Source organism: Pterocles gutturalis, unplaced genomic scaffold (assembly GCF_000699245.1).
Source record: "Pterocles gutturalis isolate BGI_N339 unplaced genomic scaffold, ASM69924v1 scaffold48627, whole genome shotgun sequence".
Taxonomy (NCBI): Eukaryota; Metazoa; Chordata; class Aves; order Pterocliformes; family Pteroclidae; genus Pterocles; species Pterocles gutturalis.
This window is the reverse complement of record NW_010117314.1, coordinates 24,469-44,874: the sequence shown is the minus strand read 5'-3', so window position 1 is coordinate 44,874 and position 20,406 is coordinate 24,469. Positions and strand designations below refer to the sequence as shown.

Below are 20,406 nucleotides of genomic sequence, written 5' to 3'. Positions count from 1 at the left end.
TGAAGTGAGCAATTTTTACTGTAAGTTAAACTACTCTTTGGTGGTCTCCATCTTTCCCACATGCTTTTTTGACCTCCTCTTAACCTCCCAAAGTCATCTTTCACATAACTGGTGTGATATCACAAATACTCTCACCTAGCCACTTTCTGAGAGACTGACATGGAGCTGAACTTGGAACAGGAGGGATGGATTGGTATTTTTGTATGTCCTAAGCAATGTTTTCCCCTCTTCAAGGGCACCAGCAAACAAGGCTTTTTTAAAGGAGGCCTTGACGTCCTTTGGTGATGCTAGAAAACCTGATGGCAAATTGTCCCTCTCCTGGGCAGGTGCTGGAGGGCTGCATGCAGAGATCTGGCAGGCTTCTTTCATCACTTGGTTCTCAGCCTGTTGGCTTTATGAGTGGGTATGATTTGTCAGGACAACATTGGAGGGAGTTTTCTAAGGTAGAGGGGGTGAGTTTGTAAATGGGAGTGGGTACTCCAGCTCAGAGGCGATGTCAGCCGAGTGCGTTTTCACTTCCAGTACTCTTATCTCTGTACAGCTGTAGCTAACCTATCCAATCTGTAATGATGGTTTTCATTACAGCTTCTGAGCCCAGCTGTGAGGTGGGTCGGCGATTTCCTCCACCACCACTCACCCAGCCTTTTCTGTCCCTTCCCTGGACATGCGGTTTGTCATCTGCTTGCACAGAGCACTGGGGCATGGCTTCCTGTACTAAATCTAATCCAAATTTGTGCTGTGAGGTATTCCTTCCCCCTTGAGGGGTGGCAAAGAGGAAAATAACAGTTGAGAGTGAATAGGTGTTGGCTGTGATCTTTACATGTGCTGGCAGCAGATGCCACGACTTGTATTAGCTGCACAAGTTGAACAGATGGAACAAATTGACAAAATCGTGTTCACTCATGCTGTGCTCAAGGAGCAGCTGAGTTGCTGTTTGAAGTTGAAAGTTTGAGTGTGGTTTTTTTTTTTCCCCTTGTAGTGGAATTTCTGGCTATATTGTAGAAGCTATTGCCACAGTGCTCTGCAGTAGCCCAGAACACTTAATGAGAGTGGTGTGTGTCCTCCTCTGTGGCTCAGTGCACTCGGCCAGGGTTTTGCTGAGGCAGAGGGGAGTATGGAGAGTGTTTCCCATCTAGATAGTGGACTAAATGCTTCCTCTGTTTTTAACTCCATTGTAGGCGGTGAAGTTGGATCAGGGCTCAACTCAGTCCGTTTCTGTTATGGCACCATCCCGGTCAGGGCAAGACTTCAGCTTTGTTTTGAGGAGGGTGTGTATGAAAGAGGTGATAAATGCAAGTATTCCTATGGAGTTTTGAGTGTTCTGGAATTGTGATTCACAAGGAAAACCCCTTTTTATTCTAGACAATCTTAACTCTTCCCCAGACACTTCTCCAAGCAGAGTGCTAGGTTGCTCTCAAAGGGTCTGTGAAAGATGCAGGATCAGAGGGTCTTAATCCCATCCAAGATCTTTGCCTTGATGGGAAGTTGGTTTATACCAGTATACACTGCACCTCCAGCTTGCTAGCTCAGCTTTGCTGGACTGCACAAAATTAGAAGACTCTTGAGGCTTCTCCCTTGCACTTTCTTGCATCCCCTGCCTTTCTTTGGGCACAATACGGGACATGCGACTGCTTCTCTTACCTTCCCACACCCTGACAGTGACAGAGGAGCTCCATATTTAGGAGGCAGCAGGTGGATTATTTTCTTCCTGATTCACCTATGGAAAAGAATGATTATTCTTTCATCCTGCTCAATTTTTTTTCCAAGAGTGATTGCTTACTTGCTTATTCTGTCTTTCCCTTGCCTCCCTTAACTTTTCAGGGCTTCAGGATGCATTTGACAGTGACTGGGAATCTGGGAAGATCACTTACAACAATTATAAAAATGGATCAGATGATGCTGTTTTGGCTTACAAACTCTTGGTACAAACAGGCAACCGAGCAAAGCCCATTGACATCAGCCAGGTACTGTATCAAAGTCCATACTGGTTTATACAGAATACACAAGTCAGCAGCACGGCGGGGAGATGTAAAGAATCTCTTTTTTCATCTTGATGATGAATTGAGTGCCCGAGTTACACCTTATTGCATGTCCTCACTGAGTTTGCTGAAGCTACTTGTTAGCTGCAGTCTGCCCTGTTTTGCAAAGTGTTCAAAATCAATACTGGGAATGTCTGCCTTTGATTATTACTGGCTGGCATGTGTTCAAGTGCTGCTCCTCTGTCAGACTCACTCAGTTTCCACTGAAATTGTTGTGAAAAATGCTTTGCTGCATACATACATGGAGTCTTTTCCTACACCAGTTCAAGCCAGTGTTAGCCTTCTTGCCTTAGGTGCCATTGTTTCTGATTTGTGCAAAATTGCCTTATAGGATTGACCTTTGCTTGGCTTTCTGCTGTGGCTTTGAATTTAGCATTTGCAATTATGTGGTTAGTTCCTACCGGTTTATGCAAAACATAACATGTAAAGAAATATATTGATGAATGATAGTGGAAGGGGACTGAAATTGTTACATGCTGTATTGTGTTCTTGTACCATCATCACTAAATACAGCTGTACTGTTGTAGGACTAAGAATGGCAGTTGTTTGAGCTGCATAAATAAAATGTCTGAGGTTCTTTTGCAAGGTATCACAGCATATGACTGCATTTGCTGTAGCCATTGGTAGGTGGAAACACATTAGGTTTGACTCCTTACACTAAAATTAGATTTCAAACCTCTAAGAAGAAATTCTGCAATAACCTAACTTTCTCTCTCCTAGAGTCCTCCTTGACTCGTGCTTTCAGGCAGAAAAATAAGCTTTCTAATGAGCTTCTTGGCAGATCTGCTTATTGTCTTTCTTGTTTTCCTGGCATTAAAGGTGACAGATTTACAGAGTATATTGTTCAAAGTTACTAGGGTGTGTAAAACACACTGCTGTATGGCAACATGCAGCATGCTGTCAGGTCTGAATGAAGCTTCAGCTACGAATTAAGCAAAGTAAGAGTGTTGAAGAGAAAACCTTCAGTGAGACTTTGTTTAGCAGAGTGTACCAGGTACACTGTGGAACAAATGCGATTGGACTGCAGCTGCTGATATAATTTCCTGTGCCTGGGAGGGAGAAAAGTGTGGTGCACCCACAGGGGCTGAGTGCTGTACTATGCAGTTCCAGAGACAGCTTGAAGACATACAGTTGTTGCATATCCTGTGGACTAATTGAATCCAGATCCTTGGAATCGAGCTTTTTTTTTTTTTTTTTTTTAACTGCTGTCACTGTTGTTTTTCATTTCATTAAAAAGACCTGAAACTGGAGCCAAGCCAGAATTTTAAATAAACAAAACAAAAAACCCCAGTAATACTTTTCACCCACAGGGTCCTCTGTCAGAGCTCTAGCTGTGCAGGAGTTGGCTGCAGAACCCTTGAAGTGTACCACTGCTGTTTACCCCACAGATGCATTTGCCCACAGTGACCCAAATAACACAGGGCACTCGTCTGCTTTCTTGACGCTGGGCATTTTCTGAATACATAGGTCATAGGAGGCAAGTGTTAGCAAAATTTATACAGATGTTGTTTTATTTTTATAGCTCTCCTCCATTTACTGGGTGGCATTTCCTTCAGTGTTAACAACAGAGGTTAACTGCACACAGACGTGTAGAGGGACTCTTGCCAGGTTTTCTTTCCCTTTCTTTAAATATGTTTCTCCAGCTCAGTCGTTTTTCACTCCTGGCTGCAGGCTTTCAGAATTCGGATTTAATTGGTTCAGTCTATTCTGGAGCCGTCTGCTGATTTCGTGGTTACTGTAAATATTGTATGAGTACTCATTTATAAATAACCACTTTCTACTGTCACTCTAGTTTTTTAGATTTTTTTTTTTATTGTCAAACAATAGTTTACTGATAAGTGACTTCAAGTGAATGTTCATACTCTTTCGCTTTTCCCTTCCTTTATGTGTGTTGCATCTTGAGACCATTTGTTGAAAGTTTTACGGCAAGAGCCCTAGAAGCAAAACTCATTCTGAAAGGCTTCTAATTTTTTCCATTTTGCAGTTGACTAAACAGCGTCTGGTGGATGCAGATGGAATCATTAACCCAAATGCTTTCTACATCTACCTGACAGCCTGGGTTAGCAATGACCCTGTAGCCTATGCTGCCTCACAAGCCAACATCCGGCCTCACCGCCCAGAGTGGGTCCATGACAAAGCAGACTATATGCCAGAAACAAGGCTGAGAAGTAAGTAGCATTTCATCTTAATGTCTTAGAGTTTATATAAGTGCCCCCCCACTCCTTCCTTCAAGAACAAGTAACTCTGTAGTTGGCTGATGCTGCAAAGGGCTCAGAAGCATAAACAGGACAATATATTGTGTTACTCTGTGTCTTAGGAAACCCATGCACCGTTGCAAGTATGGCACAACTGCAGGGTTTTATTACATTGAAAAATTAGTTTTATAACTGTTTAAAGCTCTAAGAACTTACAGTAAGCATTGCTTTTTAGTGTCAGCTGGTAGTTTTGTCTGAGAGAAACCTGGAGATCACATTGAATTATTTCCTATGTAATTCTGAAATTTCATCACTGCGATTATATCATGTTTATCCCCCATTCTTTATATCTAAGGCAATTTTATCAAGTCAGCTCATATGCTAAGCTACCGACACTGATATGGTACAGAAGCTACTTAGATAGGAGAGCAATCCCATTTCACGCCATTCACTGTTCACATCGCTGTGCTTCAGCTTTCAATTTATTGGGAGGATTGCTAGTTGGACGCCAGTGGAGAAGAGGAGAGGGCATATAGGGGAGGACTGGTGTGCTTGGAAATGTGATTGGGTAACCAGCTAGCTGTGCTTCAGTGTATCCGAACCCTAGAGCTTTGTGGCAGTCGGCCAAGTCTTGTCTTAATGAAAATTTATAGTTGAGATTATAATAGGGCAAATCATGTTTAGCAAGTCAACTGAATGACCCTGCAGGGTCTGGAACACACAACGGCAGTAACAAAATGCTGGTTGTGTAGGTTTTTTTTTTTTTTCTTGTCATACAGTAGACTTAGCATTACGCTCAAAAAGACATATGGGGAGTGTTGGTTTGTCAAATTATTAAAGGATAAAAAGTTATGTATTTCCTCAGTAAGCCATTACTTCTATATTATTTTTTTTCACAGTCATTTGCATCAGTAACAGAATATGGATTTTTGAATCTGACTTTCAGAATATTAAATGGAAATCTTAAAAACCAAGCAGCCTGATTGAGCATAATTTTTCTCTAGTTTTGTAACAGTGGACCTCTGTTAATCTTAGGGAAATGACATTTGATTTCAAAGGAACTGCACTTGCATAAAAGAGCCTTTGGATAAAATGTTTAAGATTATGTGATCTCCTGCTTTATATTGTAGTCAGGGGTTTTTGGTCAGGTGTTCAGTAAAAAACACTATAGCACTGATAAGGATTAAATACTGATATCGAAATATAACTGTTAAATTATATAGAATTGTTTGCAGGCTTGATGTAGACTGTGTCCATCTTGCACTGCATGATAAAATATACTAATCTCCTGTACTGCTTCAGTTATCAGTTTATTGTGGAGTTTTTAAAATGTTACTTGTTCTAAAGAAGTAAAATTTAAATTCAACACCTTTAAGCATTTTGTTGTGGAGAACAAAGTGTTTTGTTGATTGTTCTCTCTGTGTATCTTCTTCTTTCCAAGCACACATTTTAACACTGCTATCCTCTTCCTAGTTCCAGCAGCTGAGCCCATAGAATATGCTCAGTTTCCTTTCTACCTCAACGGATTGCGTGAAACTTCTGACTTTGTGGAGGCTATTGAGAAAGTGAGAGCTATCTGTAGTAACTACACCAGCCTGGGGATCGCCAGCTACCCAAACGGCTACCCATTTCTGTTTTGGGAGCAGTACATTGGGCTTCGTCATTGGCTCCTCTTATCCATTAGTGTAGTTTTGGCTTGCACGTTTCTGGTGTGTGCCCTCTTCCTCCTAAACCCCTGGACGGCTGGGATCATTGTAAGTTTATTATAAGGTTCTTTGTTGAAGTCAAATTCCTTTCAGCATAGCTCTTGCTGTAGTCGGGAAGGTTTTGTTTATGTCTGGGCCTCTGGTGGAGTATGTATATTGCATCATTCATTATATATTTATTCAATTTGAGGGGGTAGGGTTCATGCTAGAGGTACAAACCTTAATAACCTTAATCCTTTGGCCACCTTTTTTTTAAGCTTTAAAGGTTTCTTAGGAAGGTATATAAACTTTTGCCCTTGCTCAGATGCAGCCTAACATGAGAAGACACAGAGGAAAAAAAAAAGTGCTTTTTAAAATATTAAAGTTATTTCTAAATATTTATTCCTTCTTCCCTTTTATCAGACGTAATTATTTTTCAAGGCGGTTGCTTGTGACTGACTTGCCCGTAAATTTTCCCACTGATTTCTGAATGCAGTCTTTCTGGAAAAACTGAAGCAGTTAGGTTGTATGGTACACACTGTTGTAACTGAGTTATCGAGGAGAAAGAGCCATAAAATTATAAACTGAAGAGAATACTCCTCCATTCTTTCTGCAAGGCACCATAAGCCTCTCAGTAAACATTCAGGTTAAATTGAATGATGATCTTCCTATGTTTAAATTCCATAAACTATCCTATGGTTTATAAAATGCCAGAAGTAGAAAAGTGTAAAGCAGTTACTAGTTTTTGTAATGTACGTTTATACGACAGGTATGTTAAAAGGTAAATGTTTAGTCTAGAATATTCTTCATAGCACTTAATCAAGCAATTTATGTTATTACTCTTGATTCATTAGCTTATAAAATCATTTATTGTAGTGCATATTTTTTCACTTGGAAAAGGCGTTTATTTTCAGAGTCCACCATTGCTTTTATAAGTGTGTCTGTCTTTTTTTCCTGCTTGGCTTTAGCAACTTTTAAAGTTGATTCTACAGATTTCCTCCCCTCCCTTTTCCTCAGTTTTTTTTTACAATGTAGATGAAAGAAAATAAAAGCTTTGTATTAGATTTAACTCTTCACTTTGTCCATGTCAATCCCTCCAAGTATTTTAAAAGCTCAGAACCCCTCTGTAACCTGAGGCTCATCAGGTGATTATGGCATTCACTTTTTTCTGGGTTTTAAACCTACTCAAAAGTTATCCTCACTTACATTTGCAGTTCTACAAAAAGAATTACAATACAGGTAATTGAAATTTACTTTTTCTGGAAGGATTGTCCAAGAAACAGGTGAAAAAGAGAAAATTTATGTTTTAGGTGGTATCCATGATAAGGAAGAATACATTGATTTTCAGATCACTGATAAATTGTAACCAATGTAAAAATGATTCTTGGTCTGTTCATTGTTTTTTAGGAGTATAATTTAAACTGTCTCTCTAGCAAGTCATTGACATTGAGTACAATGAAACAAGGAAAAGCAGCTTGTCTTTGGGAATATAAAATGGCTTTGAGGAATATGTTTTATAGTCACCATGCTGTTTTGAAATATCTTTTTCTTCGTTTGTCTGGAGTGTAAGAAGTTACTAACAGCTGTTTGAAATCATCTAGGTGGTGGTGCTGGCTCTGATGACTGTGGAGCTGTTTGGCATGATGGGTCTAATTGGAATAAAGCTGAGCGCAGTGCCTGTGGTTATCCTGATTGCTTCTGTTGGCATTGGTGTGGAATTCACTGTTCACGTTGCTTTGGTACGTAAAATGAGGAAGCATTCTCAAAATACTTTAAAACAAAGCTATAGCAATGTTAGTATCACAAATCCTTACTTAGTCTCCTAAGTCAGTGACATGATTCTCAGGAGGAAATGGGTCACAAACACTTTTGTGTGCCTTTTGTTTTGTCTTGATGAAGTAGTTCCTAACTATTGAATCAGTCTCCCAGGAGATATGAGAGGTCACATCACCTGTGGTATCCACAAGCAGAGCTTGTAGTGCACCCTGCTTCAGTCCAGACTCTCCTGGTCCTTGTCTACAGCCTCACTGTTGTTGTCTCAGTGCTATGTAGCTGTTTGTTCCCTCTTGCATGTAGATTCTGTGTCTTGTGGAAGAGGAGCCTTTAAAGGTTATTTTCAAAATCCCATATTGTGTTATTTGATTTCTCTGGACCACTGAAATTTGAATGTATTTGGATTAATTTTTCACTTAAAATCTGCACCTTCAGAATCCATCAGATATTAATAGTGGGCACAAGTATGCAGTCTGTGGGGAAAAAACAGTTTTCCAATGTGATGAGGAGCAGAGGGGGGAAAAAGGTATGTTTTTTACAAAGTTTTTCAAATCTTCAAGGTTAAGTGTCCAAATCTAGAGTGCACATACTCACTCACGCAGCTTAGTCAACCTGATGTGCAAAAATGTGTAGAAATGACAGTGTGCTTGCAAGGGGGTAGTTTTGGGTGTGCAAGATACGCAAAACTCATCTTGCTTTATTTGGAGACAAAGAATAAAGGGCTATTTTTCTGTGTTCACATTAAATAATGTCCGTGCCAATCTTTCCAGCATTTTGCACACTCAGCATAAGTGATTTTCCTATAAGGCTATTCTGATCAATATTTCAGAATAGTTTGAGAGTGTCATTGTCTTCATGGATTTGAATTTCTCTGTATTAAAAAGCAGGAAAGGATGAGTGGTCAATATAATATAATTTCAGGGAGGAAGTGCTTGTAGTCTATTATATAATAATCTCTAGTATATTAGTACTGTAGCAATCCAAAAAGAAGTGAAGGGAAGGGTCTGGAAAGTGGCGGTGAGATTGGATGGGAGTACAAGGGGCCTTCTAGACTCAAAAGGAGGACTGGTAGACTGCCGAGAGGATCTGGTGACAGTGAAGAAGAGAGGAGAACTAATGAGGATCTTAGCACACTGGAGAGGGCCGAATACTGGGGGCATGTTGTAGACAATGTACAGAGTTGGGGCACATAAAGTAGCAGGATGGAAAGAATAGTTTTAAGAAAAATTGTAGGGGAAGTAGGTTAAGGTTAAAGAGGAGCAACTGGATCCTTGAAGTGCTGACATCTTTTTTTCCCCTACTGCTATGGATAGTTAGGCTTTTGGAGGTAAACCTGTTCGCAGTAGTTTGGGAAGTGTCAGAAACTAGTGGTGTACAAGAGGAGGAAAGAAATGACAATTTCTTATAACTGAAAATTTAAAACATGAAAACTAGAATAGAAAAGGACAAAACACGTATTTGTTTCTAAATGGGAAACTAATCTAATTACAGGAATTTATATATAGCTATATAAAAGCAAAAGGTGGCTGAAGGTAAAATGCCAAGCAAACTGATAATTGCATTTTTTCACATTTACTCTGGAGTCAAAAACTTTCAAATGTAGGCTTTAAACAAAAAATGCCTAGTAAATGTCAGATGATAGCAGCAGTACAGACTTTCACAGAACTTCCTGCATATAAACAGTCACACCAGCGTTGCATAAACAAAAAAGGCAGTGCTGGAACTGTTGATACAGAACTTAATTGAACTTGTTTAAGAGTGGCTCAGTTCTTTGCTATTCCTTGTGAATTGTGACCTAATATTTTTAATTTTGCAAATAAATTCTGAATCCATAGTAGGCTCCTGTATGTGTACATACTCCTGTATGTGTACATACTCCTGTATGTATGTATAGCACATAAGTTTATATAACTTGTTAATATGGTTGTGGATCAGATTTGATTGCTCCCATTCATGTGAGTTGTCTTATTGACAGCCTTTACCATGCAGGGAGATTCTTTATCCATTTATATATATGGGAATGTAAAATGTCCTGGTTACATTAACTTTCCATAGACCACTTCTAATACAATACTAAAGATTAATAATACATGGTTTGGCTACCTACAGAAGTGATGGTTGGGAATCTCACTCAACATGTATCCGGTTTTGGTCTACTTGTCCCACAAAATAACTTTTTAATGCATTGACTGATTTCACCTCCAGCTTGTCAGATAAATGAAAATATGCTGCTAGAGAAGAGAGACCTAAATTCCAGGACCAAGAAAAAGATAGCTGCTTGAGCTCATATCCTAAGAGGTCGTAGAGAATTTGCCGAAGAGAGAGCCCTTATAAATCACAGGAAGAAGATCAACCAGGTTTTTGTCCTAAACCATTAAGTCATGCACAGAGAAGACAAATTCATACGAAACAACAGCATTTGAGTGTTCTTGATAGAGCTTGTTCACTAAGGAGTTGGAGGGAGAAAGATGTTTCACTTGTTGTACTGTTGCTTAGGCCCTATGATGTTCACCACTATTCCTAAGGAAATTTTATATGTGTAGGCCTGCTAGCTGTGAAGTAGTAGAAGTTGCAAAAACATTTATTTTGAGTGAAATAGAAGTATTAAACCCCCCCCCAAAAAATCTAGTGTTACTTCATACCAGTCCTGTGAGTATGCTGACAAGTTTCCATCAGTTGGACACGTAGTATTTGTAGCATCTGATAGTCTGTAGCTTCATCCCAGTGAGAAGAAATGCACTGTTACATATGGACATTTGTGTGTAAAGGGACAGAAGGACCTGTGCTAATAAATGCTGCTGTGAATGTCGCTGTGTACCTGAACTGAAGCTACAAGTCCTTGGGTCTCTGTGGGAAAGCCTGCATCAGTATTGGCTGCTCTTACAGCAAACTTCCCATGATAGTCAGGAAAGCCGTGGCCCCATGAACGCAAGAGGAATAGTCCTGTAATTTTGACACCTGAAGTGCTTTCACCATGAAACGAGTTCTTTGCAGGTGGAAATAAGCAAAGCTGGAGACAAAAGCCTACTGATACAAGCAGGCGTTGTTTCCAAAATTCTTACTATGGTCTGACTCTGTAATGAGTGCTTACTCTGCTCGTGTGACTGAAGGGGCAGGTGTGTGATATGGCTGCAGAATCAGGCCTTCTCTTGAAGGTTAGACAGCTATAGAGATATTTTCATGAACTGCAGTTTGAAGTAATTAACTGGTGAAAAACTGCATTCTGTGAGAGAGGCTGTTTGGAAGGTTATAGGCTTCTTTCTAATGTAAAAGATTTTATTGTTTTACAGGCATTTTTAACTGCAATAGGAGACAGGAACCACAGGGCTGTCCTCGCATTGGAACACATGTTTGCACCAGTGCTGGATGGGGCCGTGTCCACTCTCCTTGGAGTGTTAATGCTCGCAGGATCAGAGTTTGATTTTATTGTCAGGTAAAGCATTTGTGTGTGTCTTGACTTTCTTTTTAAAATAATAATAAGTATGCTTTTAATTTTTAGTCACTTCAGTGTATCTGTCATTTTATTACTGTGCATGGTGTGTCAAGCATGCTTATGTCATGGTCCTGCTTTCTCTCTGTTTTGTTAACTCCTTGTTACATGCTAGACACCGTAGTGTTTCCATTGCTGGTATTAAAATCTGTTCCAGGAAAATCTGACACCCAGCATGAAAGAACACAAAAATGCCCTTCTTAGCAAAGTTTGCTAATTCTGGCTTTGAGTCAGCTCAAAGCATCTAGTATTGTCCAGTATTAGCTGGGTTTTACCTTTAACCTTTAGGTCCTCTAGGCTTCTTGTATGCATAACAATTTGCGTGCAAAGGACACATGAACCTACAACATGCTGCAACTGAGTTGCAGCTGCCTCTCTCTGGACCTTCTCCTTTTATTGTTATGTGAGGTTTACAATGATGTCTAACAGGGAGAGGAAAAAGAAGCCCTGTTTGGGAGCTGGGGAACTGTAAGTATGAACACAGAACTTCATATTAAAATTCTGTAAAGCAAAGCCGGAAGGCCCTTCTATTTAGAACTACAGGCAGACTGTTTCTTGTGAGTTTAGTTAAGAATGTGAGTTTCTTGAGTAGGAGAGGAAAGCAAGTTTTTCATTAAGGGGAATTTGAGAAATGCAGTGAAACAGATCTGATTCTACTCCAAACAACCTGTGGAGCTCTGCAAAATGGCTGATCTTAGAAGTGACACAGGTTATTTGTGGCAAACTACAGCACAAAAAAAAAAAAAAGCCAAGTCCTAAAATGGAACTGAGGTAGAACTGGGCCAAATGAAAATACTCTGAAAGATGACTTAACTACTTAGGTAGACATAAGCTGTATAGATGACTAGACTTAGCTGAGATCCATTTGACAACAAGAACAACAAAATGTCAGAGTCCGGAACTGAGAGAATGGCTGCTAAATCTCATCAAGATTTTTTGTTTATGTATGTAAGAGAGTTGAAGAAAGCAGGCAGTTTGCAGTTAGACCTCATGAAACCTACATGAGGGTTATTACTGTACAGATATTGCATGTCCTGAAATAGAACTTATATTTTTTCTTAAGTCAGTGTTTTTTTACTTTATTTTATTGGTGTTGAAGAAATAAGGCATAATTATTCTTTTAGGACCAGATCTTGTACAGTTTGAAACACTTTGACATATAGGTTACTTATAGATTTAACCTAAATTTACAGGGGTACATTTGATGTACTACTTTCCTACTTAACAGACGAAATTTTGGCAAGCAAATTTTTGTGTCATAGCAAATGGAAGATTGTAGCAGCCCTTCACACCAAATTTGGATTGGATGTTCTCTCAGTTTATAAAATGAGCCTTTCAACTTTTCAGCTTACGTTATTTTACTTTTTTTGGCCATCAGTTTCTCATTTTCTAGCACAATCTGACTTTAGTTTGCCTTGTTTAAAAAAAAAAATAAAATAAACTATGGGAGCCTGAGCATTGTTATAGTGGGCGAAGAAGATCCCAAACTTCCGGAAAGCGATAGATTAGTCCAACAATGTGGAAGATTAAGTAAATTAACAGACATTGTATACACCAAGTGATCAGAGCTATAATCCTCCTGTTTATCCTAGTGTTAGATGGATGAGATGCAAATGTTTTTAATGCCTATTGTTGATCTCTGTCCCAGTATAAAGTTCTGGTGGTTTATGTTAGTAGAGTAGATTGGCTTGCTGATTTTTGCTAATGCAGATCAGAAATTCCCAAATGTTTACAATAGCAGGATATTTGTAGTTTTACAGGAGTCTGATATATTTGATCAGATGTAGAAACAGGGAGGCAGTAAAGTTTGTTGCCAGCTAGAGAATGTAATCAGGAGACCCATTAGCAGCAAACTTGCCCTCCATTCTCTTTTTTTCCTCTTCTTCTCCAGGAATTTACCAAGTCTGAGTCCTTGAAATCATAGTTGCAACACAGCCTTAAGTTTAGTCTGAGCCCCAGCTGTGCCGAATACCAACTAGCAAGGCTTTCCTTTTGCTGAAAGGTTTACCTTGGTATTCATGAAGGATCCCAGACCTTAGCCCTCAGTGGTGGGAAAGGACAACCACTTGTGCACTTTCCTCTTCTTCCATAGTCCTTCAGCCTTTATGTTTGAATTGGCTGACGCAAAACAAGAGTATTCAGAGATGCTAAATTGTTCAACAAAAGATTAGGCTGCAATGCAGCTCTGCCATTGTGGAGTGCTCTTACTCAGTACAATGCTGAAGCTTACTATAGAATGGGCAGCATTTTCTTCGCAGAAAGCGGGTTCCTGTGTTGTAAAAAGGTTGCAATTTGAGCTATTTGGTAAAACTGGAACTCACAGAATTCTAGGCGGAAAGTTGTGATTAATGAACAGCAAAGGAAACCCTTACCTGATACACTGGAGATTTAATTAGAGATTCTGCTGTAAGATGCAGAAGCATTTCACAGTGGATTAGCTGCTGGGAGAAGAGGGCTTCTTTTCCTTCTAGGCTAAATTGTTTAAATTCTACACCCTTCACTTCATTTGTTTGCTTCTGCTGGGTTTTCACTAATGGGGGCCCCTTTTCATTGTATTTGTGCTTTCAATGCATTCAGCTATTCACTGCACATTCCATATTTTTGTGTTTGTGTAACACATTCATAAATAACATTACATGCTTCCAGATTCTGGGAAATTAACAAATGTAATTTTTTTTCTTTCCTTTATCAACTAACACTTTGGTTTGTGGAATGTAGCTTCTCTAATTCAAAAGGTAAAAAACCCTATATCTATAAATGTAAAGTGATATAATTATTTAGTATGATGTTAGTAATATTTTAGATTTAATTTAGTATATGTATTATTTTAACATATTTAAGAGTAATTTGTAATTCTTTATTTCTAATGATATTTGTGGCTATTCTCTCCCCCAAACCCTTTAAACCTTACTTCAGGTATTTCTTTGCTGTTTTGGCAATCTTAACCATTCTGGGAGTTCTCAATGGATTGGTGCTGCTTCCTGTTCTTCTTTCATTCTTTGGGCCATACCCTGAGGTCAGTAAAATTAATGGTGAATAGAAAAAGTAATACTATCTCTGCTCCTATTCCCCCCAGATCACCTGCCTTTTTTAGAAACTCTTTATTCTTTAAAATATCTTGGATTTTTTTTTTTGTTTATCGCTCTAGGTGTTTTTAAATCTTTATTAAATGTGCTGTTTGCTATTTTGTTGATATTCTTCTACTTATGCTTTAGGGGATTTCTTTGTAAGTATTGTTTTAGAGGCTGCAATCAGCAAACTTGATAAAAAGTGTAGGATTATTTATGCTTTTAAAGGCATAATGTGATACAGAACTAGTCTGTAAAATAAGGATTTTCCCCGATATGTAGCAAAAGACAGTTGTTTTGTACACATACCTTCTTCCTTCCTACCCCACTGCCTCTGTTCTTTCCTCCAAATATTTAACTGAGCAGACCACCAGGAAGGCCTGTGTGGACCAACATACACCAGTGGTGGTCCAGAGACCACACCTTCATAACCATGACCAGTCTGCCAGAGGTCCCCCCAGTCCAGTCACCCCTCCCTGCATTATGCTCTTGCCTCAAGCAACATTTTTGATGGGTGGAAGTCTTCACTTAGATGTTGATGACTTTTCAGTATAAAGCCCAAGTCCAGCAAAAAAGGATTTGTAGATATCAAATTTGTATTTGGTTGTTGGTTATTTACTATCTACTCTGTAGTTAACACAACTGCTGCATTATGTAGGGCTGTCTTTATCACATATTAGTAGAATCATTGTGCTGTGCTTCATGTGTCTATATATATGTATGTGTGTGCACAAGAAAAAAACACAAGGTATATATACAGCACTAGTAATATTTCAGAAGTATTTAGTTTTTTAGTATTAGTAAACCACTTTTGACAACAGTGTGTAATCTCTTATATTCCTAACTGTATACATGGCCTGTCCCTTACTCAAGCAATATATATGTGCATATGGTATTACCACACAAATTGCTGAACCATACTATACATACACATTTGAGGTGATTTTGTGAAATCACTGTTAATGCATGTTGAAGGGGGAGGGAGGTCCATGTATTATTTTTATAAGTGTAAGTGCATGCATGCACACACATCCACTTCCTGAGACAATGATGCCCAGAAGAATCTGTGTAATCCTGTTCACATAGACATCCACAGATGGAAATCATGTTGATTTTTCTTTCATTAATTTTTTCAGTTCAGTGTAAATGTTCATCAGAAAACTGTTGCTAATGGCATGGCAATGTATTTGGCAGAAGAACATTTGTGTCAAGTGCTAATTGACTGAAAGGGTAATGCTAATTGAATTTTACTGAATGCATTGTCATTACCAGATTTCTCCAGCCAATGGACGAAACAGATTGCCCACACCTTCTCCTGAGCCGCCCCCCAGCATCGTGAGGTTTGCACTGCCTCCGGGGCACGTGAATAATGGGTCAGATTCCTCTGATTCGGAGTACAGCTCTCAAACCACAGTGTCCGGCATCAGTGAAGAGCTTCATCAGTATGAGGCCACCCAAGGCCCTGGGGCCAGATTTCTCCAGCCAATGGACGAAACAGATTGCCCACACCTTCTCCTGAGCCGCCCCCCAGCATCGTGAGGTTTGCACTGCCTCCGGGGCACGTGAATAATGGGTCAGATTCCTCTGATTCGGAGTACAGCTCTCAAACCACAGTGTCCGGCATCAGTGAAGAGCTTCATCAGTATGAGGCCACCCAAGGCCCTGGGGCCCCAGTCCATCAAATAATAGTGGAAGCCACTGAGAATCCTGTCTTTGCGAGATCCACTGTAAGTAACTTGCAGGAGAGCAAGAAGAGTGTTTGGGTTTTTTTTGTTTAAATCTATTTATTTTTGTGGAAAGCTCTTTCATATTTCTGGCTAATTATGCTTTGTGTCTGTGTGCCAAAACTTGTAAGCAGGGAGTGAAGGCTTTCTTCATCCTCTCCTTTAGAATCAAGTTGGAGGGTAAAATGATGGTACAAAAGCAGAGGTCTTTGGCATGTGTAATTGCTGTTACATGATATTGGCTCCAGCCACAAGAGAGAGCTCTCAGTCTTCTTGATGACTGTTCTCAGAGAGAGAATGGGGAGAGATTAAAAAATCCACACAGCTCATTGTGGGTCACCATCTCATATACCTCTCTCTGACAGCACATTTTGGGGAGAAAGACAATAGGGCCAAAAGAAAACAGTCTCAGGGTTGTGCCAAATCTTAGGCCTGTTGCATCTTGCTACTGGGTTGGCATAACTGCATTATCAAAGGAAAGTGAAAAAGCTCTGTCTCCTACCCCTGCTGATACTACATGCTGAGCTGCAATGCGGATCTGGTTTTGTTCAGCAGAGGCCTAGAAATAGGTACAAGCACAGCCACATTTGAAGTTGGTCATGGTTTATTGACTGATGTGGCCGCTGCACTTCACGCTTTTTACAGAAATCAGAAAACAGATTCCTACAATCTATACAACTACCCTACTAACATCCTGTGTATGTACCCTGCATGGAACAGAGCCTTTTGCAACTGCCCACAATTCTGCTTTGTTGGAGAAGTTAAGATCAAGTGTTTGTCATCCATCCCATTGAAAAGATAGACCAGTATGTAGGAAGCTTACAATAATGTTTTCAGCTATCATCCTATGTTTTTCTGAAGGTATGCTTTCCAGGTTTTAATAATTTCAGACAAAAACTGTCTGGGAAAATCCAACAATTCTCAGACTCCAGAACTTTACCTTTGTGGAATTAGAGTCAGGACAGCATTATTGTAATTGTTCCCAGCATAAAATATAAGCGAATGTAGTATTTATTTGCCTTGCTTTGTCAGAGCTATAACTGTGCATCTCTCTTTCAGGTGGTTCAGCCAGAGACAAGGCATCAATCAAGTCCCAGATTACAATTGAATCCAGAGTCCAGCACGCAGCAGGCATGGCGTCAGGGCAGACAACCCAAACGGGAAGCGAGGGAAGGGCTGCGACCACCTCCTTACCGCCCTCGCAGGGATGCTTTTGAAATTTCTACTGAAGGGCATTCAGGACCTAGCAATAGGGATCGCGTGGGCCACAGGGCTCGTTCTCATAACATGAGAAGCCCCGTGTTCAGCGCCGTGGGTGCTGCGGGTCCAGCGTACTGCCAGCCTATCACTACTGTGACTGCCTCAGCTTCAGTGACTGTTGCTGTCCACCCTGCGGTGCACAGCCACAGCTCTCGGGGAGGGAGCTTTCCATCCTACGAGGGATACCATGAAACTGACCATGGGCCATTTGAGGACCCCCATGTGCCTTTTAATGTGCGGTGTGAAAGAAGAAATTCTAAAATAGAAGTTATAGAACTGCAAGATGTGGAATGTGAGGAAAGAATACCTGGCAACAGCTCACAGTAAGGTAGGTCCATCTCTAGCAGCTGCAGGTTGTGCCTGTGCGAGGCAACGGTGTGATTGAAAGAAAGGAGAAAGATAAAATTTCTCTGAGGTACCTTTCCTTCAGATAGGTTTACTTATTGGTCCCTGTTCATCTTAAATCTGCTGACTGTGAATATAGCCCACTTTGCACTAGAAATCAGGTTGCATGAGGTAGTACTTTCCAAGACTGAGAAGTCATAGTGGGTTCAGACATGAACTAATTCCAAGTGACTTAAAGTGGGTAAGTACATTGTACTATCCCAGTTTACCAGATGAGGAAAATGAAGCAGAGATGTTGTGTAATGACTTCAAAGCCATGTGACTGCATTTACTGTTGATAGGTCCTGTCTTCTGATCCCTGAGTCAGGCACGTTCTACAACATCGTTGCCTAGGAGAGTGTAAAATTGCCAGCTACTGTGCAAGTTGTCCTCTCTTGAATAAAATTCAGTGAAAGAATTTGAAGTCCATAGTGAGGACTGCATCCCTCTGGAAGATGGGTCGAGTGAGAGGTTGGAAGGCCCCACCATGCCTAGTGCACTGCTGAGTGGCAGGGTGTCCGCTGTGCCTTAGGAGGTGTTCAGAGACTCACCCAGAACTCGCACGCTGGAGGAGTCCTTGGGCCAATCTCTGCCTTGCCAGGGGCAGCTGCAGTGCCTATTGCAGATCTGCCTAGGGTAGAGCTGACCTAGCAGGATATTTAGTATGTTCCTATAAAACAACAGATACACCCAAGAACTTGTGAGACTTGATACCTAAATCGTTGTCTGTCTTTAGGCTGGCAAGAGAACATTACAGGAAACAGTGCTATTTAGAAGAGACAGGATATTTTAGCAGATGTTTGGGGAAGAATAAAGCTGTTCATTTTCTTGAAAGTTTTCCATGAATTTCATAGGAAATACTTTTGAAGGGGAGAAACCAATTGAGTTTTCACACTGAAAGCTTTTGGGGGCTTGTGCCTGAAAAACCATTACTCGCTATTTTAACTCTGCTTTTCTCTTTTGGGTGAAAGAGGAAGTGTAAAATAGTTCCTTTGCTGTGGATCCCTGTTTTCTCTCTTTGCTTTTCAGAGCTTTTCAGTGACAGACAGTAGTTTTACCAGAGGAAGCCATTTTATTTTGGTTGTAGATCTATTTTACGTGTATGCACACACACGTGCACACGCACACACACATATGGAGAGTTTTAGTGGAAATTTTTTGATGACTCATAATAAAATTGCCTTCTGATTTATAAAACGTCTCTCCAAACATCTCAAAGGGCAAATAGACGTGAAAGTGTTTAGCCTCACAGTCTAGAAATATGGCAAGTAATAGTATCCTCAGAAAAGGAAATACATGGGCTCAGCTTTTTCAAACTGAACGGCGTGGTAATATGAGATCTTTAACTGCACACAGTATTTGATGTAGCATATTTCACCTTGAGGTGTTCGTTGGCTTTGACTAAATGTGTCGCAGGTATCTAAAGCTGGCAACTCAGAAATCAAAGCATCTGCATTTTTTAAATTGGCATCAGTATTTCTTTACCAGGTAGTTCATGACTGAGATGAAAGTAGAGGCCACATTTCCTGACTACTAACTGTAACCACAAGAATAATGAAATGAGTTTTGGATTAGCTTGATTTGTTTGTTTTTCTTGAACTTTAGTGAATGTTTGTTTTTTCTTCTCTCTTTATTTCTGAAGGGTAATAACTGAAGCAAAGAAGAGGCCAAAGATGGAAAACTGTGTTTCCAGAACTGCTTGAAGAGAGGAACTGCTTGAAGTTGTAGAAAAGGACATGCTGCATCAGGACAACAGTTCACTGTTACTGTAACCTATTGTATTATTTTGTTAAATATTTCTTTAAGTATTTAAAAGATGTACACATATGTAATATACAAAAGAACAATGTAAAGTAGTATAATCTGGAGTCATTTGCCTCTGGGCAATAGAATGGGGACAATATTGTGCGCGCTTTGTACTTCTTATACATTGATCTCTGTGTCACAACTAAGCTTAATCTAGTTCTAAATTTCAGCATAAGTTGCTGCTGCTTAAATATTGTATAATTTACTTGTATAATTCTATGCAAATATTGCTTATGTAATAGGATTTTTTTTAAAAAGGTACATGTCTGTTTAAGATATTTTAAATTTGCATATCACAACCCTGTGGTAGTATGAAATGTTACTGTTAACTTTCAAACACGCTATGCGTGATAATTTTTAAAATAAGCAGATATGAAGAAAAGCAAGTTAATCTGGGAGGCTTAAATAGATTAGCTATATGCAGGGTTTTTTTTTTTGCTGCGTGTATCCATGTGTGCATCTGGAAGTGTGCATGCTTTTGTCTGTATGTTCCTGCCGTACTGTAGTTTCTCTTTTACTGTATGGCAACACTTAGTGGGCTTATAAACCCACTGATGCTGATGTGAGTCTGGCTTTCCCTGTTAGTAGGCACTAGTGAAAACTGTGTTGGTGTTTAACTATATAGACCATAGACTGCCATCATCAAAGGCCCAACTGAAATAGAATACAGGGAGTTGAGGTTTAGGATTGTGGTTCAGTTTCCCACACTCTTTAATGACTTGGTTCATGTGACTTTCATCAAGTCACTTAACTGGCCCATGCATCACTTTCTCATTCTGTAAAATGGGTATAATTACACTTACCTACCTCCCAGGAATGTTGTGAGGCTTAATTACTGTTCAGGTAGTGCTTTGAAATTTTTTTTGTTTGATAAAGGTGCCAGGTAAGTGCAAACACTATAACCATTATTTTTTCACTTCCAAAGGTGCTGGATATTGAGAGGTGCTGGTGGTTATAGAAATTCAATGAGCATATGCCTGAT

The 20,406-nt window shown here is 39.8% G+C and overlaps 1 protein-coding gene across 1 annotated transcript in view; it reads left to right on the top strand.

Annotated features, from left to right (window-relative positions):
• PTCH1 (patched 1) overlaps positions 1-19,404 on the top strand; it is a gene marked incomplete at its 5' end in the record, with an annotated part of 26,475 nt that extends 7,071 nt beyond the window's left edge. The window contains 9 exons of the mRNA XM_010075745.1: positions 1,822-1,964; positions 4,024-4,207; positions 5,708-5,988; positions 7,521-7,658; positions 10,983-11,125; positions 14,099-14,198; positions 15,723-15,977; positions 17,034-17,562; positions 19,261-19,404. Of these exons, the coding sequence (XP_010074047.1) occupies positions 1,822-1,964; positions 4,024-4,207; positions 5,708-5,988; positions 7,521-7,658; positions 10,983-11,125; positions 14,099-14,198; positions 15,723-15,977; positions 17,034-17,561 (1,772 nt within the window). The remainder of the gene's footprint in view (positions 1-1,821; positions 1,965-4,023; positions 4,208-5,707; positions 5,989-7,520; positions 7,659-10,982; positions 11,126-14,098; positions 14,199-15,722; positions 15,978-17,033; positions 17,563-19,260) is intronic.
• Positions 19,405-20,406: the final 1,002 nt, after the last annotated feature.